Genomic DNA, 27920 nt, shown 5'->3' with positions numbered 1-27920 from the left:
TGATTTCCATAACGAATCTGAACTCATATACGTTTGTTTCAGTTTAATTTATTGTCAGTAGATCCATAATTATCAATCAGTTCACGGACACCTTTAATTTTAATTTCATCAAAATGTTCTTCACATCTTTCTCGGCTGGCCCCAATTCCACATTGCATATTCAAACCAACTAAATAACTCTCCTTAAACCCCCAAAACGGCACCGCAGCATAACAAATTATTTAAGAATTACGACTGAATGTGCAGAAAAGCAATCAATCACAACTCAACAAATCAAATCCACAAACATCTAAAAAAACCACAAATCTCAAAAGGTATCCATCGCATCAAATGGCAGATATTTTTATCAAAATATATAATTCCAACCAACAGACCTAAAATTAAGTAAATGATGTTCATATATTAATCAAAACTCAGAAAATTGCCTCGGAACTTCAATTTAACAATGACAAGAAAAACCAAAAACTGGAAAACCCTAAAATCGGCAAGAAAGTTTAATAACCAAAAGCAACCGAACCTAAGCGGTTAGGACGACGGCCCCGCCGGCCTCCTTAATCTTCTTCTCGGCGATCTTGGAAACGAGCTTGGCCTTGACAACCACCGGCTGGGACGGCGGCAAAACACCCTTGCCCAAGACCTTGAAGTAGCCAAACTGCGTAACGTCGACCAGCGGGACCTTGTCCTTGGTGGCCTGGTCCTTGACCTCTTGCGGGACAAGCGACCAGATCTTGTCGATGTTGACTATGGGGCAGTGGAACTTGTTCCGGAGGCGGTGGAAGTACCTCATGCCGACCTTGCCGAAGTAGCCCGGGTGGTATTTGTCGAAGAGGATGCGGTGATGGTGCATCCCTCCGGCGTTCCCCCGGCCACCGGGGTGCTTCCGGTGCTTCCCGATGCGGCCGTGTCCGGCGCTCACGTGGCCGCGCTTCTTCCTGTTCTTCTTGAACCGGGTTGTCATTCTTTCTCACTGCGGGTGTTGGGGGGCGGCCGCGGCGGTGTTAGGGTTTCCGTGGAGCAACGGAAGAGGAAAATTAGGGTTGAGAGAAATTTATAGACAATGAAGGGTGCTATTCAACGATTTTACCATTTTGCCATTGCATGCGAGCCGAATGGCATAGAACAGATCGAGGGTGTCTTCGTCATTGAAGTGGTGGACGTGCTATGTTCAGTGTTGCTGCATTGTTGGTCCAAAAGGTGAAATTGTTTACCCCGAATTCTCTTACACTTGGCCCGACAAGATATGGGAGGAGATTAATTATGGTGATTCAGTCGGACGCAGTGGTTAGACCCGGCCTCACCGTGCACAAGGAGCCCCCTCACTTTGAAGAGAGGTACCCCATACTGTCGCTTGCGAGACTTAATCATCGATCTTGGTCCAAAATTCACCACGGAAGACACTTTGTGCTCCCTTCTTGACCAATGAAATTAGTGTTGGTGTAAAAAATGTTATGTTTGGTAATTAGTAATTGGGGGAGACGTCATATTTATTAATATTAAAAATAAATAAATATTAATTTTATTTTAAGTGGTTTTGTTATTTTAAGTGGTTTTGTTTTTCTTTTATTTATTTAAGTAACTTAATTTATTTTTTTAGAGAAGTAATTATGATTTAAAAAAATAAATAATACTAAATAAACTAAACACTTACACTTCTTCTTAGATTTTGTCGACGTTGGAAATTTGTCGACTGTGATTCGTTAGTCCGCACTGATAAAATGAACACAACCAGAAAGGGAAATCGATACAGTAGACAAATTTGACGTAGTTAGTGTTCCGGCCGCCAATACCTGCAAGTACTCCGATACTCAAATAAGTGTGAAAGTCATGAGCAACCGTATAGCAATAGGCTAGCTAGAAAAAATATACCTTTGCCCCTGAAGAAGGCTAACAGATATATAGAAAAAGAGAATGTTCTCCTGGATACATCGTATGACTGTAGGTAATGGAACTGAATATTCGGCATTAGCGGAGGTGCCCGGATGGCAGCATGGTGTCGACGGGACCCTCATTGATAGGGATATTAATGGGGATGGAAATTGCTATTAATGAAGATGTGATTTGAGTTAGACGCACGAAAATCTAAAAGTGGCTGCAATGATGATATTGCAGGCGAATACAAGGCCAGGATGAGACCGCCATGAGCTAAGAAAATGGGCTGAGAGGATAAGGCCAAGTCAGGCCCAGATGGCTTAGCCAGAATAACCCCTAGTCCATAATTGCTCTTTGGTTACTTTACGGTCTTCTCATTACGCGAGTTGATCAATTAGGCCAGCGAGTTGAAAGCGTTGTTAGGAGTTCGCAGTATCGCTAGGAGCATCGCTGGGAGCTCGTTTAAAACTCGTTTAGTCTCGCGATCCAAGCTCGGCCTCCAGCGATGCGTGAGCTTGCCCCAACGAACTCAGCTTGGAACTTGCTAGGCTTTAGGCGATTGACCCAGTCTACTGAATTGAGCCTAGCCCATAAAAGATAGTGTGGGAAATACCCGTAACTAATCTAAACTCAATGTAATTTGTCGTCGTGAATCTTAACTTGGTTCATTGCATGTCGAATGAAATCTACTAAATTCGTCGTCAACATTTACGATGAATCTAATAAATTTTGTTTTAATATTGATTTAATTTATTTATTTATTTTATTTTTATTTTTTAATAAATAATAAGTTAATTATTTTACTTATTTATTTAACAAAAGGATGGTTATTACTATTTCTTAAATTTTAAAAAATTTCTCACAATTTCCTCAAAACTTTAAAGATATTAATACTCTACAATTTTCACTAATATATTTTTTATCCTTATAATTCTAGAAAAAAAAACTGCAATTATAAAAAATCTAAATCGAGATTATTATTGTTCCAGGTTGAGCCATAAAGATAAAAAAAATAATCGAGTCAAAAGATTATTTAACAATTATTTGAATATCGAAATCCATTACAAAATAAATTTCAGCACACACTTGTTTATGCTTGGGACTTGGAGTCCGAGACCTTTATCTGAATACCAAGCTTTACTAGTATTTTATTGCAATTTGTACTAAACTGCAGAGACCTGATTTACTTGGTTGGTTGGTTGAAATTATTTGAACTGTGAATTTTTTTAAAAAATAAATTTGTCTTTGAAAATTTCTCCTCCTCCATCGGTCGTCGACAGAGGTAAGAGAAAAGGAACCATCCATCTCTTTAAAAGTTGTTCCTACATTTCTCCATGAATCCCAGACGAGTTTTCTATATATCCACCACTATTGAAAAATAAACCCCGCAGCCATACTTAGAAGAAAAATGTTACCTAATTTCCCCAACAAGAAGCTGTAACGAACACCAACTGCTAGGTTAACCCAAGTATACTGTCAAAACCATACAATTGCCATGCCACATAATTGTGTACTAGTATTGCCTCAATACAGTGGCAGGAGAAAAAGACGAACGCCACACAAATCACAACAATGAAATACATAATAAATACACAATGGTTTTTCTTGCATTTCTCAATTGCAATAATACATCCGATCCGAGGCTCAACAATAATTATCATGTTCCTAATAGTATAACCAGTAAAAACATATATAATTGGAACTTCCCACGGCACCCCAACCAAGGTACTCGATCTAAAATTAAAAATACCTTTTTTTCCACAACTTAATGTTGCGCTTCATGAGCACTACCACCAAGATCCCCCTAAGAGATACTCTTAACTAAAATACCTATATTTCGGATCTTAACGACGAATTGAGGAGCATAACTAAGCTACCAAGGCCTCCTGGAACCAATAGGAATGGTGTTGGATCCTGAAATCAGAGACCTGTTTCCGAAACCACCTTGTCCTCTGGACCGGAAGTTGCCACCAGAAGCTGAGAATAGAACCAAGATATTGTATTAGCCATTCAGCCCAACACACTGCCAGACTAATGAAAGCTTTTGGTAAAGTTAACAGCAATTACCTCCGAGATGTGAACCACTCGAACGAGCCAAGGCCAACAATGCAGGAGGGGCAATTTGCCCCGCTTCTTGCAGGATTTTAATGAGATCCCTAGCATACTTCGCATTTGCATGTGTGAAAAACGTAAAAGCAGTTCCCCTGGCTCCTGCACGACCAGTGCGCCCAATCCTGTGGACATAGTCCTCCAGACTTGAAGGAAAATCATAGTTGATCACACATTTGATATCCTTCACATCTACAATCAGCAGACACATAAATCTCAGGTCGAAAGAACAAGTTTTAAAGCATAATGGAGGAAATGCAATGCAACCTTATCCCTGCACTCCTAAGGATCTGACCCGTCAAATATTAAGATAACACATTCATCATGTAAATGTGCCCACCTTAATTTGCAGGGATAAGGAGCAGCTTCACCACCATAACTTCCAATTCCACACATCCAACCAATCAATAAGCTTGTATGAGTCAACCGGGCTGCCACGACAACCAGCTCCACAACTGTGGATGGGCAATGATGATTTCAACTCTGTTACCTAGACACAACATAGGAGCCATGCCATTTTTGGTAAGTTAAAAGGATGGATCCTACAAATCTTTTGAAAAGTAAAATCCACCTGTACATATTACCACCGTCCCCATACATGTCAAAGAAACTACGGACAAAACCTAACCCAGTATTATGCTGGCCTTCATAATACAACAGATAGATGTTCACCTAAACCTAGAGACCATCATGGCAACAGCCGTACACTGCCCTGTGTCCAAGTAACACTAGCTATAGAAGAAATCACGAGTTATCCTATGGAATGATTGTGCCAATATAAGAATATATGGCCCATTCAGTATGTCACTTTTGTGAAGATTTTAATTTCAGTTTTTTTTTAAACATATAAAGTGGGGGGGGGGGGGGGGGGGGGGGGCATCTTTTAAATACATTTAATGGTTCCAAGTTTGCAAAACCTCAAAAAACAATTTAAAAACATTTCCTAGAGTTGGGATTTTAGAAGATTTTCAGGAACGGGATGGCCCAAATGGCATAAGTATCATTCATGTTTCAGTTTCCAAGAACAGATAAATAATTTTCAAACTCCTCAAACTGATTTAAAAGATTTCTTTCAAACTGATTTCCTATCATTTCATGCAGAAGAATCATGCTCATAAATTTTGAAAAGAAAAGCAAACAATGGCCCCAAGGCATGACAGCTCCCTGCTTCACACCCAAACCACAAATCATTTTCCCAGGAAAGTGGACAGCAGCCGGCCGACTCACCAATGGTTAGAATATATCAAGACCTAAATCAAAAGACTCAAAAATTCCAGAATTATACACAGTGATCCTACCAAGACCACGTGCAGCAACATCAGTAGCAATCATTATAGGACTTCTGCCACTTTTAAATTCAGCCAAAACCCAATCTCTTTCAGACTGGTTTTTATCACCGTGGATGGACAAAGCTGGCCATCCATCAATTCTCAGCTGCCTAGTGATTTGGTCACATCCTTTTTTGGTCTCAGTGAAAATTAGTATTCGACTTCCATTCATCACTTCGCTGAGCAGTTTGATCAGCCTGCAAGGATAAGACACTAGGACATCAAAATCAACAACGAAAAATCTTCAGGCATTTTCTTTGGTACAGCCACAAAGTCACACCTGTTGTACTTCTCCACCTCTGTAACAACTTCAACAACTTGGTTGATAGACTGATTTGCTTTGAGATCTAGAGAGCCGATAATAACCTAAAAGATGCCAGAATAGTCCAATCACAATTGATAATTACCTACATCAACACAAATGTCTTACAAATTTAGGGTAGGAGTTCAACCTTATACGGATTGCGCAAGAACTGTCTTGCCAAAGTTTCCACCTCTCTTGGCCATGTAGCACTCCAATACAATGTCTGCCTATCTGGTCGAATCTGTAATTGGCAAAAAGAAAGCTACCAAATTCAGCTCTGAAGCTCTAGTGCTTAAGAGCAACTCAACATAAAACACTAGTCTCATACACAACACAGATTATCACTTTCCCCCTTCTCTGGCCAAAAACCAAATGGGTGCCCATTCAACAAAGAACATTCGAAGCACAAAGATTCTCAAATCAATCCCAATCAAAATCAGGTTAGACAGGCAACTTTTTGGTACCATATCATTCAGTAACAAAATTTAACCAGATGTTCTTGCCAATTGCAATGCCATGGAACCCCAAATTAGAACTTCAAAGTTCATTCTCTCTCTCTCCCCACCCCCCGGGGGGAAGATAGATTAAAAAAAAGACATTCTCAATCATGTTAGAAACATAAGAATGAGCATAGGCAAGATGTAATGTCTATGTACTTCAACAAAGAACAAATGTTATAATGTGAGACAGATTTGGAAACCTACTAATACTGACTGGTTGTAGGCAAGATGTAATGTCTACGTACTTCAACAAAGAACAAATGTCACCATAATGTAGGACAGATTTGGACGCCTACTAAGTTAAAGATGGAAATTAAAAAAGCAAATCTCAATAATATGATGGAGAAAATTCATTTGGGACCAAATTAACATGCACCACCTGCAAAGGGTGATCTTAATTTGGAAAAAAGGCACTTCCCTCTAATAGGGTTTATCATGGTATTTATCATTATTGTGATACTCCTCCTACGCCCAAGTATAAGTGCCAAGTAAATATTGTTCGGTATGCGAATACCCTTTTTTCTCACCATAATGACATTGATTATGACGCGTCATGAGTGTTAATCCAAGAGAAAAATGAGTCTTGGGGGGGGGGGGGGGGGAATAAGCTAGAAGAAGGGTTATGAAATTTGAAGCCTGAAATTGAAAGATTAGAGAGAGACAAAAATCCCCTAGGCATCACACCTAGGGTTGGAATTGCATCTTACAATTCAAAGAAAGCATCACACTCAATTTTTTATTTTCTCTAATGGAAAAGAAAGATTTTATAATAGTATTTAAAGAATTCTAGCAATCTTATTCCTACCAAGATTAAGAATTTTTTGTAGAACAAAACTAATTGGAAATCTTTCCTTTTTCCAATTAGGAAACTAATCAAAATCTAAAACAACTAATAATAAGACAATAAATAAAACCTAACATATAAGAATTTCCATTTTGTTTAGTTTACTAAGACAAAAAAAAAATCCTATTAGGAATGGAAGAATTATGGGAACTTTATAAATACTATTGTAATCTTTCCTTTCATTACTAAATAAATAATTCAATTTTCTCAAAGCGTGATGCTTTCTTTGAATTGTGAGACACAATTCTAACCCTAGGTGCGATGCTTAGGAAATTCTTCTCTCTAACATTTCAATTTCAGTCTCAGGTTTTCGAAACTCTACTTCCAACCCTGTTCTGAGCAAACCAAGTCTCATCTTTCTCCAAAACAAACATCCCCATAGAATCTTAATCGACATCCTAAGGTGAGAAAAAATGGCATTCTCATACTGAACAGTCTCTCCTTCAATTCAGAAAGAGTCACATGATAAACCAGATTAGCAAGAAATGCCTTTTCCCAACTAAGAACACCCTTCGCATGTGGTACATGCAAACTTGGCCCCAAATGAATTTTCATCATCACATCATCAATAAATACTTATTTAGCTGCCCCCTGTTACAATTAGAAGCACTAGGATCTCTCAAACACAGCCAATTCACAACCACACACACACCCGAGACCAATCCCAACAACAGAAATATAATCAGAATTAAAGACAATAATGGAAATAGAGTAAAGAGACAAGCAAACCACACAAGAAGACAAAGATTTATCCTGATTCAGATTGCTGTAAGCAATCCTACATCCAGCCTCTTCGATCCGAGAGCAATTCACTAGAAATCCTTTTGAAATCAGTACAAGAATCCTCTTCTCTATCACACGAGTACGCCGTCCTATGAGATTACAAAAAACTCTCTTTAACAAGCCTTTCCTCTCAGTTTCACAGCACTAAACTCGTATACAAAATGTGAAATGAATGATGCGACTGCCTTCCTATGCCTTCTATTTATAGACATATAGGCGGTAATTACAATGACTCATTAAAAGAGAGAACATTCTCTTAATATACCCCGCATAATATACTATACAAGTTAGACTCTAACTTAGTTTATTTAAGCCGCTTCCAATCACCTGAGAATTCTCCTGATTCCTTCTAATCTTCCAAAAAGATACTCGATGCAAAACTTTACACCCCCATCATCAACTTCTCCAAGAGATTCAACAAACACACTTTCATAGTCACTACAAAAGAATGAGCCATTCACAACAAATCTGGCATTCGCAACTCCCAATTGATAATCAAATTTGAGTGCCACCACATATCCCTAAAACCCAACGGACAAATCAAATGACAGAACTCCCAAAATGTCCACAATACAGTACGGTTTATGAATTACATCTAATGCATTTGGCACAAATCAACAGTATCTTAGATAGGATTGGCATTGCTGTTTTGAGCCAAAACTTTGTTGCTAGGGTTAGAATGCTAGGGTAAATTGTTGCTAGCATCATAATTGATGCAGGAAATACAGTGGGTATATTAACTGTTCATGTCCATTAGCATTGTCACCTTAGCAAGTACAATTGTTACTAAACTTAAAAAAGAAAGGTACATGTCTCAATTTCTAAGGGCATCATATCCATTGGAACATATTGTACAGGTGGTCACTGGTCAGTGCAATTTACAAGCAGAAAATTGGACTCATTGATGCAACTGGCATGAAATTTGTGGGATACGTGTATCAATTGACATCTATGAACAACTATATCATGTAGAAATATCATAAATGAAAATTCAAATTCTATTGAAAAAGGACAAATGAATAAATTACACATTAGTTAGGTTATCTCAATTAATCCAGAGGCAATAACAAATAAATAGTTATGGTTGTTTCTAGCTCTGACTTCCAAGCAAACTAAATCGACGTAAACCATATTTATATTAAGAAGGGTATTTATCAGTCACATCATAAGTTGTGCCCATAGAGATGTGGAAATAGATTTCTAAACTAAATCTACAACTCATCGTCCAAACTAACTGGCTTATGGAAGTAAATGATAAAACCTAGCTACTTTATGAGACACATCATGAATCAGCTGAAAAATAAATCCAACTATCTACTCAACATACAACTGCTGGTGAAATGAAAAAGATGTTATGGTTTTGCATCAAGTGTAGCCTAGAAGATTTAGAAGAAGTCAGTGCAGTCAAGTTGGTCAAGTGGCAGTGTAAGTTAGGGTTTATGTCTAACGGTAATTTAATTATGAGGGGTATATTAGGGATTGTGTACTCTTTAATTAGTCCTTGTAATGTCCGTCTATTTGTCTATAAATAAGAGGCATGGGGGGCAGTCGCTGGCCATCATTCATTCATATTGTGCAAGCCTAGAATTGATAGTGCTTTGTAATCTTGCAATTGGTGTACTCGTGTGAGGGAAGGTTCTTGTATTGATATCCTGATTTCTTAGTGGATTGCTCTCGGGATCAAGAGGCTGGATGTAGGATTATCTTTTGATAATCTGAACCAGGATAAAATCGGCTCTCTTCATTGTGGTTTGCATGTTCTTTCTTTGATTGTTTGATTTCTGTATTTGTTCTATTGTTCTGTTTCTGTTGTGTATCCAAACCATGCGTGTGTGTGGTTATGTATTGGCAAGATTGAGTGATTCCAGTGCTCCCAATTCAACAAAAGATGTGTCAAACAAATTGTACCTATTTACAAATTTGATCATATGGGGGATACATGTTTAGTGTATAGTCAAACTTCAAACTGCAATGTTAGTTCTATGACACAATAGGACACATCTGAAGAATCATTAGGGAAGGTTTACCTGGGCTATAATTTTCCTGATCTGAGGCTCAAAACCCATGTCCAGCATTCGATCAGCCTCATCCAAAACAAGGTAAGTCACTCTTCTCAAGTTTGTGTGCTGAGTTTCTAACATATCTATCAGTCTACCTGGTGTAGCAATGATAATTTCAACACCTGGAATGGCAAAAAAAGTAATTATCTCATCTCACTAGTCTAATTGAGCAAAAGGACTGCAAACAGAAAAAAGAGTCCACCATAGGACTACGCAGATACCTCTTTGAAGGTCACGAATCTGAGGGCCTTTTGGTGCACCACCATAGATGCAGGTGCTTCTAATACTTGCACGGGACCCAAATTTTAAAGTTTCTTCCTGAATTTGAACAGCCAATTCTCTAGTAGGTGCTAATACCAGGACGATAGGACCTTCACCCCGTACTGAAATGTTTTCACAGATTAAAATGTAATCATTACTGGAAAAAGATAGATGAGAAAACGTGATAAATATTTTGGAGAATCATTAAAAAATACTGACCCAATCGAGGCTGAGCACTAACATGAACCAAAGCAGGTAGCAGATATGCCAAAGTCTTTCCAGAACCTGTCTCAGCAATGCCAATCAAATCTCTTCCTTTTAAGGCCATTGGCCATCCTTGAGACTGAATTGGTGTTGGCTCAACAAAACCCAATCTGGCCATAACCTCAAGGCAATAGTCTAATAAGCCATACAAGATTGATCAGATGTCAGTAACACATGAAAGACTTCAGCTAGAAACTATCAAAATATGGCTCAAAGTAATACCAGGGAAATTTGCCTCCTCAAACATTTGTATTGGCCTTGGAACATCATGGCCTTCAACAGTTATCTCTTTTCTGGCACGGTACAGCATAACTTCTTGCTCAGACTTTGAGCTCACAGAAGGGCTCTCAATGTAGAAGTTCTTCTCAAAAGGGACCAAATTACCAAAATCTTGCTTTGGAAGAGCAATATTATCCAAATCCCCTCTAGACCCTCCATATCTACCACCTCTGCCACCGCCACGACCTCCATCAAACCCCCTCCCCTGCCCCCCACTGAAGCCCCTTCCACCACCACCACCTCGACCAGTATCAGAACGACCACCACCAGCCCTGCCTCCACCCAAATTTGGCAACCAACTCCTTCCTGCATCAAAAGCCCCACCATCCCCACGGCCACCAGCAGCTCTACCTCCCCCACGCCCAGAATCAAATCCCCTACCACTACCACCACCTCGCCCCCTTCCACCAGCACCTGCATAACCTCCTCTCCTATCCCCCATTCTACCACCACTTCCCCTCCCTCCACCTCTCCTATCACTAAATCCCCTTCCACCCCCACCTTGGCCAATGTCAAATCCCCTGCCAACATCAGGCTTAAACGGGTATCCGTTGAAACCACCACCACCCCCCGGTACAGAACCCGGAGCCCCTTCAATCCCTTTTCCACCAGAAGAGTAAGGCCCCGGAGCACCCCCATAAGGAGCAGGGCCGCCGCCTCCGCGGCCGTAGGTGGAGGACCCTGGCCCACCCATAACCCCCGGCGGCGAGGGCCCCGTCAGGTCACTGCAGGAACCACAAACATAGAGCATATTCAACAACCTCCGTAAATACACAAAAATTTAACAAACACACTTCACAAACAAAGATGAACAAAAACACAAATCCTTGTGCGTGGAAAGAAAAAGGCACAGATCTGAATCGGAGGATTTGAACTCCAAGTACCTTCGACGCTGGCGATAGGAAGTAGGGTCGCCATATCTTTGATCGAGATGGTTCATCGTTGCGAACAAACAATGCTCCAAACGCCTCCAAACCTACAGGTCGACAAGGATGAAACTAACTTAGGGTTTCGGAATAAAGAGAGAATGGAGAGGCTGCCCCTTCCCTTTGCTTTTCAAGGAATAAAATAAAAACGTTATTTCCTCCTTTTCCTTCCTTTTCTGCAGCGGGGAGGGAAAGGAGCGTAAAATATCTCCAAGAGGAAGACTGATTAATTACCGCTCACAACTGCACCGCCTTTCATAATTTCATTTATTTATTTATTTATTTCAGAGTTTTTACTTCCAATTCTTCCTCCATACATATGACGTCATATGGGTTGGGTAACATCTTTTATCTTTTTGTTATTTTCTATGAATATAATTTATTTATGCATTTTTTATATTTTGCACTTTGTTTGTTTAACTTTTAATCGCCATGCCCTAAGTTAATTCATGATCTCTTGTTTAAAATTAACTTATTTTACCACTACACCAAGTCTTATATTTTCAAATATATAATTCAATATATTTAAAAGCAAAAAAATAATTTTGTTGATAAGCTTTAATGTAAAACGTCTCTTGTAAGTTATTTTATTTTTATTTAAATTCTTTTTTTACTTAATTTTATTTATTTAAACGACATTACTAAAGTTGCAAGAAAATAAATGGATGATTATGAGAGAAAAAAATAAAAATATTGCAAGAGAGAGAGTGAGTTGAGATGATAAAAAAATTTGTGAAATAGATTAATAGTGTAAAAATTAAATTGTTCAAATTTCAAGTGAAATCGAACAAATTTAATAAATTTTAAATATATAATTAACCTTTGATTCAAGATATAGGGCTATGCTTAGAGCTCACAAAATAAGAGAGGCCCCAAATAAATGAGAGACGCAAAAGACTTAAGATGGGAGATGTAACATCCCGCTCGAGCGATAGGAAGAATCGGAACAACTTATCCTGATGGGCCTACACGAACTTCCCAGGGGGGTCACCCATCCTTAAATTGCCCCAGGTCAAGCACGCTTAACTTGGGAGTTCTTTGCCAACATTCAGCCCAAAAGGTATCCAACTGGTGTTGTTTCCTTTCTTACACTATCCTCGATATATTCTAACTTCTCTGGGCTCTCGGGGTATTACATTCTCTCCCCCTTAAGCACATGACGTCCTCGTCATGCGACCTTACAACTGGTCCCAGACCTTCTCCCCTTGGGGGCTGCCATCCTAGAAGCCTGTCAGAAGCCGCTCCTTGTACAAGCCCTCAAGCCCCGGCGCCACTCCCCGCCCTCATCGGACCGCTTTCGCCAAGGGTCGGCTCTGATACCACCTGTAACATCCCGCTCGAGCGATAGGAAGAATCGGAACAACTTATCCTGATGGGCCTACACGAACTTCCCAGGGGGGTCACCCATCCTTAAATTGCCCCAGGTCAAGCACGCTTAACTTGGGAGTTCTTTGCCAACATTCAGCCCAAAAGGTATCCAACTGGTGTTGTTTCCTTTCTTACACTATCCTCGATATATTCTAACTTCTCTGGGCTCTCGGGGTATTACAGGAGACATTGGAAAAAAGGAGAATAGAGCCAAAAGTGACCCAAGGGACTCTATAGAGAGGGAGGGGATGCTAGAGGACGGTAGGAGATCCCGAAGAAAATGCATGCAAGACAGCGATAGACGTTGAATAAAAAAGAAAAGTGTGAGAAAACAAAGGAACTCCAGACAGAGGTGGAAGACGAAAGGAGACCAAGGGACACAAGAGATAGAAGAGAAGGGATCACACAGAAGAAAGAGTGATAGAGAAAGAGAGAAATGATGGATGCTACAGGACCAATAATGGGATGAAAGAAACTAAGGGATGCCCAACGCTAGAGGTGGTGGAGGACCGATGACAGAAGGAATGAAATCAAAGGACGTCGGACGATCGAAGATGGAAGAGACGCAATCAGTCAATCAAGCACTCACACAAGAAAGAGAGAGAAAGAAAAAGAGATGGGGAAGACAAATAGACTCACTCTAGCTGCAATGCTTACACCTACCATCTATATATATATTATAACAAAACAGCCGTCAAATTTTTTCCCGCTCATTTCCAATTACTATTTTGATATTTTATTATATTTTTTTAATTTTTTTCTTACTTGAAATAGAATTTTTATAGGTTATTAATTAAGTTTTGGAGATGTAATTCTTGGAATATGTAGTTCTTGGAACATGTAAATGGTTTTTTCATAACTAAATAGTGTTTGGAGAATGTGTAATCATGCTGGTATATGAAGAGTCAAGATAAATATTATTAATTCATCCATATTATTAATGTTTAAATATTAACATAAAATTTTAATTGAAATAAATTACAGAAAAATGAGACTTTTTTAAATCGGGAGAAATCTTAAGATATTAGGTAATACTGTTGAATACTGACTGTCAAGTAAATTTTTTATTTTATTTTTATTTATATATAGTTTAATTAATTTAAGTTTATTTTTTTATAATTTTAAATGTTATAATTTTATATATAAATTAAATGTTATAATTTTATTTTTTAACTTTATTTTTTTTTGTTGTTTTTTAAAAAATGTGACATGTCTTAAATGTGATAATTGATTGCTAGGATAAATATGTAAAGTCATGTATGGATAATTAATTTTAAAATTTTGATTATTATTATTTATATAATTAATTAATTATTTAAATTATCTTTATTTTATATATAGTTTAATTATTTTAAATTTAGTTTTTTATAATTTTAAATGTTATAATTTTATATATAACTTAAATGTTATAATTTTATTTTTTAACTTTATTTTTGTTTGTTATTTTCTTAAAAATGTGACATGTCTTAAATGTGATAATTGATTGCGAGGAGAAATATGTAAAGTTATGTATGTATAATTAATTTTAAAAAATTGATTATTATCATTTATATAATTAATTAATTATTTAAATTATCTTTATTTTATATAGTTTAATTAATTTAAATTTAATTAAATTATAATTTTAAATGTTATAATTTTATTTTTTAGCTTTATTTTTTTTGTTACTTTCTTAAAAATTTGATCTGTCTTAAATTTTTAAATGTTATAATTTTATATATAATTTAAATATTATAATTTTATTTTTTTAACTTTTTTTTGTTACTTTCTTAAAAATTTGACCTGTATTAAATGTGATAATTGATTGCGAGGAGAAATATGTAAAGTCATGGATAATCAATTTTGAAAATTTGATTATTATCATTTATATAATTAATTGATTATTTAAATTATCTTTATTTTATATATAGTTTAATTAATTTAAATTATTTTTCTTATAATTTTAAATATTATAATTTTATATATAACTTAAATGTTATAAAAAAAATTTAAATTTTTTTTTTTTTTTACTTAAAAATTTGACATGTCTTAAATGTGATAATTAATTGTTAGGAGAAATATGTAAAGTCATGTATGGATAATCAATTTTGAAAATTTGATTATTATTATTTTATATAATTAATTGATTATTTAAATTATCTTTATTTACATACAATTTAATTAATTTAAAATTATTTTTTATAATTTTAAATGTCATAATTTTATTTTTCAATTTAATTGATTATTGTCATTTATTTAATTTTGCTTTTTCCCATTAATCTACACTGAAGATGTGTTATATGTTGGACTTGGAGAAATTAAATGCAAATTAAATTTGTGTTTTGAAAATTATATTAAGTGAGTAAGATTCAAATTGTGTGGCAAAGCGTGGGAAAAAAGAGAAACTTAATGGTGGCATGTGATTTGATAAATTGAGAGAAATAGGAGAATTTAAATGAAGAGAAATTAATAAAAGAAAGTAAATATATCTCTCTCTTCTTCCTCTCCATTCCCGTTCAACCCTTCAATTTCTTCTCTTCTCCTTTCTCGATTATTCTTTTCAAATTTTCTCTTCTTCTTTACTTTTATTTATTAAATTTTAATCGTATTTTTTTACCTAATTTGGTCTTCTGGTGTAACATAGCATCACTATTCTGTCAAGTGAGTGATGTGAATGCAGCTAAGAAAAATTAGGCCTTGAGAGTTCGTGTGGTTTGCACATATGAGATAAATACACGTAAAAATGCCCCCCAAAAAAAGTCTACCCTTGAATGCATATTTCAAAATAAAGAGGTTGGTTATCGTTTATTTTTTTTTCCTATTATTGTGTAATTTTTTTATTTTTTACGCATTGCTTATTGTATTACATGTTAATTTAGGTTTATTTTTACATGATTTCGGGATAGAGTTATGTGCTTTTAATTGTTTGTCTACCCTTGAATGCATATAAGAAAATCTTTCAAAATCTATAATCTTTTTGTTGTATTTTCATGATTGTAACACGGTTATTTTATTTATTTTTTACTTCTTTATCGTGATTTTCATTTATTGTAACTATTAAATTATATAATTTTTACTTTAATAATTTTTTTTTTTTTTTTTTACGATATCCATTCATCCATGCATCGCATGGGTGATCCACTAGTTAAATATTATACTTGACAATTATCAATTAATTGACATTTGACAGCGTAAGAGAGAGAAAATCATATAGTAAAATCGAAAATGGAAGGGGTTGTCATTTATAATGGCATAAAAAAATTAAATAATCTTTATATATATATATATAAAAGTATGATAGTTTGTAGAAGAATTTTTCCTCCCAAAACTTGCATTAATTATTAAAAGTGAAGGTAATTAAATGCTTGTATTTTTCAATAAATTAAAGATAATAATTAAATTAAAAAATTAAGCAGGGTTTTGAATATTATTTATAATATTTATTTATAACTTAATTTTAAACTCAATTAATTAAAAATAAGTATTTTTTATCAATATTATTAATTAAAAATATTTATAATATTATTTTGATTAATTTCTCAATTAATCCCTTAATCAATTAAAAGTAAATATTATTTCTGAAGAATATGAATAAACAACTTAAACTATTAATTAAGTATAAAAATTTATTTATTTGTATAAAATAAAAATAATTTACATTTAGTACTTATTATTTCAAAGCAATTGAAGATCTTCTATACAAAGTATTTTGGAACTTTTCATTATCAATTAAATAAATATTATTAATAGAAAATTTGAATAGACAATTTAAATTATTAATTAAGTCATGTATAGATATATAATTTTTTAATAAATTAAATATAAATATTTTTTATAAATATTATTAATCAAAAATATTTATAATATAATTTTTGATTAATTCCTTAATTATTAAAAAATAAATATTAATGTATAAATTTTTCAATGTTAATTAAGATTAACAAATCACATTTGCAAGACTATGCAAGAAAATTAATATATAATAAAAGAAAAATAAATCAAAATTTATATTTTAAAAGTTTTGTTATCACAGCAAAAATTAAATTTCAAGATTAGAAATTAAAAATTTCAAATAAATTTCTAATTAACATTGAAAAATTCATGTTTTCTTAGAAGTTTTAATTTATATTTATAAATAAATATATAATATAATAAATAATTTTATTTTAATAATTAATCAATCACTACCTTTAATTTAATATAAGACCAATGAGCTTTTCAATACTAATTAAAATTTAAGATATTATATTTTTAAGACTAATATATAAATTTGTTAATATTAATTAAAATTTAATTTTTAAATTTATTGTGATTTAAAATTTTATATATTAGTCTAATTGTGATTAATACTAATTGTGATTAATAATTTTATATCTTAAAATTAAAAAATAAAATTTTAATAATTTTAATATTTATTTATATTATTAAAAGGCCACCAAACAAATTTTTGCCTAGGGCCGTAGATGCTGTTGAGCCGGCCCTGTCTGTTGCCTATAAGTGTTAAAAAATTAATAAATTTTATAAAAAAATATTCATAATAAAAGTTTAACATTTTTAATATAATTTTTTAAAATGAATAAAGTAACCAAAACTAAGCAAATGTCAACCACAACATTACAGGGTTTATATAGGTTGGACTTACTTGAGCCAAAAATTATATTAAAAATTAAGATTGTATTCTTTTTTAGTTTTAATTGTTAGTTTTGAGTTTTAAATTTATTTTTAATTTTTTATTTTGATAATTTATTTTTAGAAAAAAAAAATGTATTCTGTTTATTATTTTGAAAAATTGTATCTCAAAACAGAAAACTAAAAAATACTTTCTGTTTGGAATTTTAAGAATAATTTTTTAATGACACCTTATTCAAAAAATTTGATTATTTAATAAATTACAATTATTTAGTATTAATATATTATTAAGAAATATATATATTTTAAAGCTAGTGAATCTTGTAATATTTTTTCTCATCACAAGAACAAAATATGAATAAATAAATAAATTGTCCCATCTTTTCCGTATTTTGGTTGTTTTGACTAAAAATAGCCAAAATAACTTTTTATTATTTTAAATTTTATTTATAATTTTTTATTTTCAAAAATATATTTTTAAAAATAATAAAATAAACCCATTTTTACTATTTTAAAAAATTAAAAACTAAAAATAATCTAAAAACAATAAAAAGAATGGGCCCTAAAGGTTTCATTAAATATCAAAGACAAAATTTACTAGCCTTTGTTAAGAGCTAAAAAACCTAATACAAATCTTCTTGCATGACAAATATAAACTCGAGACAACTAAAATAAATTTTCTCTTAAATGAGATATAGACTACACAAAAATTATAAAATAAAACTTTGACCCATAACTGGTTTTATAACAATAAAGATGAAAGAAGAGCACTAGTCAAGTTGTACGCTGGACTTAAATGTTAACAAGTTTATTGAACACCTTATTATTACTCACAACTTTTAAAAGAACAATAAATGGTCTTCAATGCAGATGGTTGAGCTCTTTTTAAAGGCCCCTTTGCCTCTTCCAACGGTTGGACAGAAGAAGGCTTCAGATAAAAAAATTACTTGTTATTAAACCTCTTTTTCCCTTCAAATTTTCAGCTACAAATAAAAGGAGAAAAGTATTCATTTGCTAATGGGTCAATGAAACAGATAAAATAGGTCATCTTGGGCATTTAATGATCATCAAAAATAGGGAAATGTTTCGGTTCTGAATCACAATAGACTCTCAAACTATGTTGTACGGAAACGGAAATGAGAAACATTTTCGATAAGAAACGAAAACGTAAAAATGAACATTCTTCTAAAAAAGTAAACATAAATAGGATCCGAAACAGGAATAAGAAACGTTTCCGAAACGAAGAAACGGCTCATATGAGATGTTTCCGTGTAACATAGCTCTTAAAGATTAACTTTAAATAGACTCTCAAAGAATGAATTATATATTGATTTAGTGGAAAAAAAATAGAATTTAAAAAATAAGTAGTTTTGGGAGATATGAGATATTAATCCATTAGTTTTTTTGATTTAGTTGACTAAAAGAGCAATCCATAATATATTGAAACATTCCTTAATCCGTTACATGTTAAAATAGTTTTTGTTATTAAATAAGATTAGTCGACTATACTACCTCAATCCCTCAACTAGTGTGATAGAATAGAAGGCATCAACTTTTTAGATAAAAATGATTAATTACTCTTAAGCAAATGGTCAACCACTTACTAACATAAAATTTGAAGACAATTTTTTAATCCAAATTAGTCGACTGTATAAAGCGAAGTAGTCGACTGCATCTTAGCAAAAGATAAAAAATAATGAAAAAGATATTTTGAAACATTCTTATTATTAACCTTTTTCTATACAACTTGAAAGAAAAATTCTTTTTGAATTTTTTTTGTTATCATCAAAGGAGTAATGATTGTCTATTTGAAGCTAACAACCTTTCAACAACAACTAATTTATCAAACAACATTATTCTTATACCAAGACTTATTTTATTTAAAATAAATTGTTACTGTCAAATGCTACTAAATGAACTTTTATTTAAAAAAATTTATTTTTATTATTTACTTATATTACATATCACCTCTCTAGTGTGTGGGTGTGGGTGTATATATATAGGTATGCCTGTATATATGTATTTGGACTCAAAAAGAGACTCAACCAACTAGCATAATAACTCATTTTCCCCTAAAATTATCTTTCCTTTTTAAGTTATACATGTCAAACATGTATTCTTTATCTAAGTGGTTGCCTTTTCTTTTTAAGATTTTACGTTAAAAACAAGTTTACAAATATTAATATTTTGGTGTGTTAAAGATTTATAGGCTTTAGATTATAAAATTTGATGGACATTAAAACTTTGATTTAATCCAATCCAACCCAAATTTTAATAGGTTGAGTAGTTAGTTCAATTTTAATTTATAGAGTTGAGTTGATTCATATACATAAGATGAATAGAGAGATACTCTCTGTTATTTTTAAAATATGTGATATTCTTTATAATTTGATAAATGATGTAAGTGATCATTGTAATTCACTCTTTAGTTTGTTATATATAAGTCCATGTTCATTGTGTGCATAGTTGAATTATAGAGATAGTGTTATCATTAATTTTTGTTGTTTGTTTGTCAAAAATGTTTCGACAATTTTCCAAAAAAAAAAAAACATTTACGTGTTAGTAGCCCTTAAAGATTTATTATTATTATTATTATTATTTTGATAAACCCTTCAAGATTAAATTTACTATTTTCTATCTACTAACTATGCTATTCTCCTCTTCTTTGTATACTTCTGCTGAATCCTTCAAGCTTGAATTCTATTGTCCACTCAGTTATTAACAGATAAGGAAATGCCTTCTGTTTAAGTAGATGTGCTAAATAAGGCTGCATATGATTTATCTCCACTTAATTGTGGGCATAAAACAATGACCAATTAACGTGCTCTAGTGCTGTTATCAACAAAATACATGGTTCAGTTTGATTATCAAACTGTTTTCTGCTTGAATGATTGGCACACTTGTGACAAATCTTGAAATGATGGTATTCATATGCCGTTTCTGTGGCATAGAAGGCACATGGAGAGAGAGGTGTTCATCCGGTGAATCCTGCCAGCAAAGGTAAGACAAGATATAGAGCACAACTTTAGTGGGTTGGACCACGAATCCACAATTGGATTCAGCACCAACTGATAAGAGGACAACAAGATAGTCATATATGATGGAAAGCTCAAGCCATGCTGCTAATCAAACAAGGTTACAATTGACAATTTGACTGCTTCCAACAATCTTAAAAATTTATGGATATTATCAACTCATGTAGTTTCCGTTAAAGAGCCATATTCAACTTCTCATTGAGCAGCGGATGAATTAAACATCAAAGTGGAGAGTACAGAAATCCCATTTGATTAGCTGCTGTTGCAGTGCAAACTGCTTTCTGTTCGGTCTTTCTTGTTCTGCTTTTGTTTCCCTTTTTCCATTTTAGTTTTCACATTCTGCGGAAGAATAGTATTGAAGTGATGAGCACTTTGAATTTAGTGTGTTCTCGGGCAACCGGTCAATAGAAAATGAATATAAAGAGTCTATATAAACAGATTCTTCTGATGCTGCTGGGATCAAATTAAGGAGAGAATCATGGCGAGCTCATATCTTCTTACTATAATCAAGGTTCTGATGATCTTGATATGTGCTGGATGGATTTCGCTTTGGCTTCTCAAGCCCACAGAATTTTGGACAAACAAATGGAAAAAAGCAGAGGAAAAAGCAGCAGCTACAGCCTTCGGTTACAATGGTACAAACATCTTTCCTTAAAACATTTAAATCCCATTCTTGCACATTTTCTTTGCTTTCTTGGCTGCTTGAAGCAAGAGCAGTCATTTGAAAAAACAGTAAGAATTTTGTTTCCAAGCTCTAATCTCAGAGAGGTTCCTTTGCAGGGCTTGATTTTTCTGTGTATACGTTTCCAGTTCTTGCTTTGGCGATGATCGGATTTATTTACTTGGAATTGAAACCAAAGGATCCAAGAAGCAGGTAGGGGTTAGGGAGATAGCTTCTTATTATAATGAACTCATAATCTCTCAACATTTTACATTTCTCCCAGCTGAATTTCGATGACAGACAAGCCAAAACTGCAGTGAAAGGCCTCTCCAATCCGTTCATTGTCAACAGATATGTGGGCATCTTATCCGCAATTGAAATCCTTGCTGTATTGCTCTTCATACTCTTTCTCGCATGGACATTCTACGCCCGCATCTCCAATGATTTCAAGAAGATGGTGCCGGTGAAGAATTTGAAATTGAACATGTGAGTGCGATGCTACGATCCCATTCGGCTCCTTGTGGAAAAGGAAATATGCTCATCTTGGTTGTGCGAATCCTTATTTCAGGTGGCAGTACAAAGTTTCAAGGGTGGCAACGCGGTCTGGCTTGCTAGCAGAGGCCTGTCTCGCCCTCTTACTTCTTCCCGTCCTGAGGGGACTGGCAGTATTTCGACTGCTTGGCATCCAGTTTGAGGCTTCAGTAAGATACCATATCTGGATCGGAACAACAATGATACTCTTCGCAGTGTTGCATGGTGCGGGAACCTTGTTTACATGGGGGATCAAGCACCGGATTCAGGACGAGGTGAATTCTAAGCGTGTGGATCTGATACCAGCCGAATGCAAACACATTTCTTCAGTGTTCTCAGAGCTTTGGATTGACTTGTATTTGTTTTGCAACAGATGTGGAACTGGCAGAAAACAGGAAGGATATACCTTGCCGGTGAGCTTACACTGGCCACGGGGCTAGTCATCTGGATCACTTCACTTCCACAAATAAGAAGGAAAAAGTTCGAAATCTTCTACTATACCCACCATTTATACATGATCTTCATAGTATTCTTCTTGTTTCATGGTGGGGATAGGCACTTCTACATGGTTTTCCCTGGGATTTTTCTCTTTGGCCTTGACAAGCTGCTCCGGATCATTCAGTCGAGACCAGAAACCTGCATACTTTCTGCCCGGGTCTTCCCCTGCCGAGCCATAGAGCTTCTTCTTCCCAAAGATCCAAGTAATTAAGCTCTCAATTTCCTTCTGTCACACATCAAGAAGACAAAGAAGTAATTAACTAACTCATATACTGTTTTTTGTGTTGTTTCAGCGCTGAAGTACACGCCAACAAGTGTGATATTCATGAAAATACCAAGCTTATCCAACTTACAATGGCACTCATTTAGCTTATCCTCTAGCTCCAGCACTGATGATCAAACCATGTCTGTTCTAATCAAATGCGATGGGCGGTGGACAAGCGCGCTTTACAACATGGCAGCAGCCGAGCTGAGCTCCAATTCGAAGCAGACCAAGTGTATCCCGGTTGCCATCGAAGGGCCTTATGGCCCCCCTTCACTCTACTTCCTAAGGTGCATCAAACCCTCCATCAATCTCAAGCTCTCTGTACAGAACTTTTGAGTACCGATGAATTGTTTTTTTAAGCTTTTTGCAGATACGATAGCCTTCTGATGGTTGCCGGGGGAATCGGGATTACACCATTTTTAAGCATTCTGCAGGAAATTGAGCACTCTGCAACGAAGGGTTTGATCCCCACACAAATACAGCTCATTTATGTCGTGAAGTCGTCCCCACAAGTATGCCTTCTGGACTCGGTTTTGCCATTACTGCTCAACCATAGAGCAGAAGAGTTTAGTCTGAAGCTCAAAGTGTTTGTGACACAAGAGCATTCCGGTCCTACTCTCCGGCAACTTCTGAACGACTTATCCGGCGTAAAGACAGTTCACTTCGAGACACTCTGTACGAATCACGCCGCCCATGGACCTGAGAATTCGCTCTGGATGGCCGCCATTGTTGGATTTTCTTCCATCATGTTCATTATCTTCCTCAGCTGCTTCAACCGCGCGTTTCTTCATTCCGGTAAAAAGGCCTCGAAACAGAAGCATCCCTCCTCCCAAATCGATCTCTTTCTCTTCAGTTCTTTTGCTTTGGCTGTCGTGTGTGGCGCCTTGGCAGCCGTCGTCGTGAGGTGGAGGCGGCTAAAGACGGAGCTCCCACGGGGCTCCCATAAACACGGCAAGGAAATCAAGCTGACTTCCATGGAAACCGGCCATGCACTGGAAGAACACGAAATTCATTACGGAGGAAGGCCTGATTTTCAAGGTACCCTTCTGTATTCTTTTTCCTTAACGATGAGTTACCATTAAGCATTGGAAATTAATTAAGCAGTGAAGATCTTATAAATTAATTGGTGATGGATTGGGCAGATGTATTTTCTCGATTCCCGGACGAGACAGGCGGATCTGACATCGGGGTGTTGGTGTGTGGACCAGAGCCGATGAAAGAGTCGGTGGCTTCATTGTGCCAGATGAGTTCTCAAGGTTTCAGAAGAAAGAAGCCATACTTCAGCTTCCACTCTCTGAATTTTACACTCTAAGAGATTGATATATACATACTCTTCTTAAGAGCAAAATAAACATGCATCATAACTTAAAACTTAGGCCTGAATTTTCTTTCTTCATTCTTCTAGACATCAGCCTTAGCCTATGTAAAGAAACAAGCATGCCAAGATTTTTCTCTAGATTTTCTTGTACAGATCAATCAAATGAACAAAACTGATTTACAGTCGATGCCCAGAATCAAGAAAACAAATTTCACCGTGGAAGTTTTGAAATGCACACAGCAAAGTTGGATTCAAACCGGAATTTGGAGTAGTGACGCCTCCTCTCTGGCCACATCACCGCCGCCGTCCTGAGCTAATTCCGGCAACAAAACCCTCGGCACAGCCACCTCATCGCCGACTAAAACCGCCACGACTTCCCTCATATTGGGGCGGCGGACAGGGTCAGGGTGACAGCAGGCTAAGCCCAGCTTCAGCACAGCCTCCATCTCCTCCGCCGCGTACTCTCCTCGGATCCTCCCGTCCGCCACCTCCGCCACCATCCCCTCCACGTACTTATCCCTCACCCACTCAATCAGCAGCTCCTCTTCCTCTGCCTTCGCCGCCGTCTCTATCGGCCGCCGCCCGCACGCCACCTCCAGAACCACCACCCCGAAGCTGTACACGTCGCTCGCCGCCGTGGGGGTCGCCATCGTCACCAACTCCGGTGCCATGTACCCCAGCGTTCCCACCACCCGCGTCGTGTTCGGCGCCTCGCCATGAGTGTACAACTTGGCCAGCCCAAAATCGCCCAATCTTCCTCGCATCTCGCTATCCAGCAAAACGTTGCTGGATTTGATGTCCCGATGGATCACCACCTGGTCCCAGCCATGGTGGAGGTAGTTTAACCCCTCGGCGACGTCGGCGAGGACTCTCCGCCGGCCTGCCCAATTCATCACCTTCTTGGGCTTATCGAAAATCCATCGATTGAGGCTTCCGTTGGGCATGTAATCGTACACGAGCATCAATTCATTTCCCTTCCGGCACCAACCTCGCATTTGGACCAAGTTCTTGTGTTGAAGCCTGCCCATACTCGATATCTCCGCCATGAATTCTCTCAATCCTTGCTTCGAATCGTGGCTCACACACTTCACGGCGACTTCGGTGTTATTGACCACTCTTCCTTTGTAAACTCGGCCGAATCCTCCCGCTCCAAGCAGTTCGTCTTTGGAGAAACCATTGGTGGCTTGGCTGAGCTCTTCGTACGAGAATCTATGGGGCCAGTACTCGAGCTCCCAGTCTTCAATCACATCCTCTTCTCCTCTCGTCTTATTCTTCCTCCAGAAATACCAGTAAAAAACACCTAAGGCCAGAAAAAAAACGAAAAGAGAGGCAATAACGATACCGGCAATAGCTCCGGAGGACAACGAAGACGACGAAGTATGGAGCGTGAAAACTGGCAAATTCGTGGTATTGATGTCTCTGGCAAGGCCCGTGTCACTGAAACTCCACGCTAAGAGCCTCTGCGCTTCGACCCAAGTAGTCTTCGACGTAGAGAAACCGACGTACATTTTGGAAGACAAATAATTGGCCATCGCCGGGGCTCTGTAACTGAGCAAAGGTTTCGGCGGGCGAGACACTCCGACAGGGGCGATGGTGACGTTGATTTCGAGCCGAGACCCGTCGAATTCGATCCAAGCGTGTACGTTCTGACCATTTCGCATGTCCAGCGGGATGAGATCGCCGCTGCTGGAAGAGTTGTAATAGCCGGCCTTTTTAGTGACCGCCGATTCAACGTTGTTAAGGTCAACGCCGACGTGATTGTCGTTGGGGTCATTGAACTCCGGGTTCCGACCCGTGTCGAACTCGACGGCGAGTAGCGGGGCAACAGTGGGTACAGTGGCGTTGGAGAAGAGCCCCAAGTACTGACCCGACAGAGCACCGGCGGGTTCCGTTGAGTTAGAGAGGACGAAGACGAGGCCGAAGCCGGGACTGGAGCTGATCTCTGGCAGGATCGAGAACACGAATGAGGTCGAAAACGACGAAATCGAGGTCGAGGTCGAGTTCGAGGTGGGTCTCATGGGAACTCTAGATCGGTAAAAGGCCCGGCCGATAGAGAACTGGTTGGTGTCGTTGGTGAATCGGATGACGGAGGAGTCAACGCGGGCGTCGCCGACGAGCTCGAGGAGGCCAGCGGCAGTGGCATTGAAGGAATTGAAGAGAAAATCGAGGGCAAAGGAGGAAGGAAAAAGGGCGAGGTGGAAGAAGAGGAGCCAAAAAAGAGGGAAGAAGGGCTTTGATTCGCTCGCCATCGGGCAGGTGATCGGCTCCCGCAACCAAACAGCTTTGAGGTGGTGTTTCTCATTTTTCTTTGTTTTTTTTTTTCTTCTCAATTTTTCAACTCTTCATCCAGCTTAGTTTTTTGACCAGCAGTACCTATCTAAATTCTGTGGCCCAGCTTACCTCTTTCGATGACGGACCTTTACCTAACCGCCGCTACTGTATTGTATTGTATTGTATTGTATTGTTCCCCTCAAAATATTTTACTTCTTTTAATAAAACTATTTTAAATTAAAATATAGTATATATTTTTGCTTGTTAATAATAATAATAATAAACTAAAGTCGGCTAAGTTGTTACCGTTACTTGTCTGCGTGGAACTGAAACAAAATAAAAAGTCAAAAGTGTAGGCGCACGAATTATAAATTGACTTGTATTCCCTCTCCCCTCTTGCCTTTTCGTACCCCCCAGCCAATTCCCAAAAAGGTCTCCAATGCCAGCAAATTCCGACGTACTTATTCCGGGAGCTGAATCTTAGCCAGCGCATGTTACATCAAATATTTTCACATTTAGCCGGCAGGCAGGCAATTACAATGACAAAGGCGTTTGCGAGTGCGTTTCACATTCCTACTCGGCATCGACACATAATTCTAGTTCCCCGCCCGCATTAGATCAGAAGACACCTGATTAGAATAAATCATCGTTTGTCCAGGAAATAAGACTACAAAACAAACATTATTCATTTACCATTCCTATTCTTATTCTTCACCTTAAGAGTTTCTTACACATTGTCCTAAACACGTAAGAGAGGTTAATTATGGTATATAATAACACACCAAATAAGAGACACAGTGCATGATACTCACAAAAAATCATCCCACAGAAAAATAAAATTCTCACACTATGATTATCATGACTCAAATCGATAACATTATATACAATTGTTACTTGAGAACCAATTATATTACCGCAGAGGCTCCTATTCCTATCAAAAGACAAGGCAAATGGACGTGGCTATACGGGTGGGCTGATCCTGATCCTATGGTATGGCCCCAACCATGACTCCGGATTCAATTACCAATCTAATTGGACTTGAGATCAAATGGGTGCTTCAAAAACATGTTTCCTTTTATATTTTTATTTATTGGATATCTATTTCTTCAATTAACTACTCTTTTGAGAACACAAATGAACATTACCCTTACCGGCGCGGGTGGCTCACTGTCCTAAAATGTTCTTATACTCAATAATTTTTAATGATAAATTTTGTTTTTTTTAAGGCAATTAACTAATTACCATAAATATTAGATATTAAACTTAATACAAAGTTAATTTATTGAGAATGATATATTTAAATAATAATATTTAAAATCACATAAAAAATTAATTAATGTAATTTTTATATAATAAATAATTCATTCATTTGATAATGAGTTGGTATGGTAAGATATTTTTGCAATTTGTTAGGTTCTTGTTTGAGATGTCAGCAAGATCTCTTAATCATATCATTATTATCAATTTGGAAGCCATCACCCAATTAAAGAGACAGGTGAGGTGAGTCACAATTTAATTTGATCATGCCATGCCATGTATCCATGACCAAAGCATATGATAATTACTAAAGTTTAATTTATTAAAAATTAATAATTGCCATCTGTTTAAATCTCAACCATATAATACAATACATTTAAATTATAATACTATATTATCATTGGTACATGAAATATTTTTTATTGCAGTCCCAATAATAGTAACATACGTTGTCATTTTCAAATTTAGTCATTCATTTTCTCAATTTACCCTTCAAATTTAAAATGATCATTCTTATATAGTGTTCATCGCTTGTGTAGAAGATAAATCATAAATACGACACTTTATTTTATTATATAAGA

General features: G+C 36.2%; 4 protein-coding genes and 1 long non-coding RNA gene across 6 annotated transcripts; 1 reads left to right on the top strand and 4 right to left on the bottom strand.

The window, feature by feature from the left end:
• Positions 1-315: 315 nt before the first annotated feature.
• On the bottom strand, positions 316-1030 carry LOC127793975 (60S ribosomal protein L27a-3). Its single transcript, XM_052324810.1, has one exon. The coding sequence runs from the start codon at positions 956-958 to the stop codon at positions 518-520; it is 441 nt and encodes a 146-aa protein (XP_052180770.1). The 5' UTR covers positions 959-1030; the 3' UTR covers positions 316-517.
• Positions 1031-3458: 2428 nt separating this feature from the next.
• LOC127795169 (DEAD-box ATP-dependent RNA helicase 20) lies at positions 3459-11690 on the bottom strand. Of its 2 annotated transcripts, none has more exons than XM_052326670.1 (10): positions 11486-11689; positions 10545-11326; positions 10278-10457; positions 10019-10180; positions 9765-9919; positions 5759-5851; positions 5587-5672; positions 5277-5503; positions 3937-4170; positions 3459-3846 (listed from the first exon to the last, which is right to left on the bottom strand). In XM_052326670.1, the coding sequence occupies exons 1-10, from the start codon at positions 11539-11541 to the stop codon at positions 3743-3745; spliced, it is 2079 nt and encodes a 692-aa protein (XP_052182630.1). In that variant the 5' UTR covers positions 11542-11689; the 3' UTR covers positions 3459-3742. The 2 variants fall into 2 exon arrangements, 1 of the variants encoding a protein (XP_052182630.1); XR_008021749.1 differs by lacking the exon at positions 3459-3846 and adding an exon at positions 4319-4468 and having other exon boundaries at positions 4022-4170; positions 11486-11690.
• Positions 11691-20258: 8568 nt separating this feature from the next.
• LOC127795106 (uncharacterized) lies at positions 20259-22728 on the bottom strand. Its single transcript, XR_008021744.1, has 2 exons — positions 22582-22728; positions 20259-22454 (listed from the first exon to the last, which is right to left on the bottom strand). It is a non-coding gene; the product is annotated as an uncharacterized LOC127795106 (long non-coding RNA).
• On the top strand, positions 21017-23812 carry LOC127795104 (ferric reduction oxidase 8, mitochondrial). The gene is made up of 8 exons (XM_052326558.1): positions 21017-21173; positions 21319-21412; positions 21500-21685; positions 21768-22005; positions 22104-22431; positions 22522-22780; positions 22864-23531; positions 23636-23812. Exons 1-8 carry the CDS (start codon positions 21017-21019, stop codon positions 23803-23805), a joined length of 2100 nt encoding a protein of 699 aa, XP_052182518.1. The 3' UTR covers positions 23806-23812.
• Positions 23813-23854: 42 nt separating this feature from the next.
• LOC127795105 (L-type lectin-domain containing receptor kinase S.1) lies at positions 23855-26060 on the bottom strand. Its single transcript, XM_052326559.1, has one exon. It carries the CDS (start codon positions 26058-26060, stop codon positions 24063-24065), a length of 1998 nt encoding a protein of 665 aa, XP_052182519.1. The 3' UTR covers positions 23855-24062.
• Between the last annotated feature and the right edge of the window lie 1860 nt (positions 26061-27920).

The sequence above is a fragment of the Diospyros lotus genome, chromosome 2 (genome assembly GCF_014633365.1).
Source record: "Diospyros lotus cultivar Yz01 chromosome 2, ASM1463336v1, whole genome shotgun sequence".
Taxonomy (NCBI): Eukaryota; Viridiplantae; Streptophyta; class Magnoliopsida; order Ericales; family Ebenaceae; genus Diospyros; species Diospyros lotus.
Note: the sequence above shows the minus strand (reverse complement) of the source record. Positions and strands in the feature narration are given on the sequence as shown.

Coding starts and splice junctions, on each gene's coding strand:
- LOC127793975 (XM_052324810.1), bottom strand. CDS start 958: ATGACAACCCGGTTCAAGAAGAACAGGAAGAAGCGCGGCCACGTGAGC.
- LOC127795169 (XM_052326670.1), bottom strand. CDS start 11,541: ATGAACCATCTCGATCAAAGATATGGCGACCCTACTTCCTATCGCCAG. Junction 10,181..10,277: donor TAGTGCTCAGCCTCGATTGG/GTCAGTATTTTT, acceptor AAAACATTTCAG/TACGGGGTGAAGGTCCTATC. Junction 5,673..5,758: donor TCTTGCGCAATCCGTATAAG/GTTGAACTCCTA, acceptor GGCATCTTTTAG/GTTATTATCGGCTCTCTAGA.
- LOC127795104 (XM_052326558.1), top strand. CDS start 21,017: ATGGCGAGCTCATATCTTCTTACTATAATCAAGGTTCTGATGATCTTG. Junction 21,174..21,318: donor TACAGCCTTCGGTTACAATG/GTACAAACATCT, acceptor GTTCCTTTGCAG/GGCTTGATTTTTCTGTGTAT. Junction 22,006..22,103: donor AGCACCGGATTCAGGACGAG/GTGAATTCTAAG, acceptor GTTTTGCAACAG/ATGTGGAACTGGCAGAAAAC.
- LOC127795105 (XM_052326559.1), bottom strand. CDS start 26,060: ATGGCGAGCGAATCAAAGCCCTTCTTCCCTCTTTTTTGGCTCCTCTTC.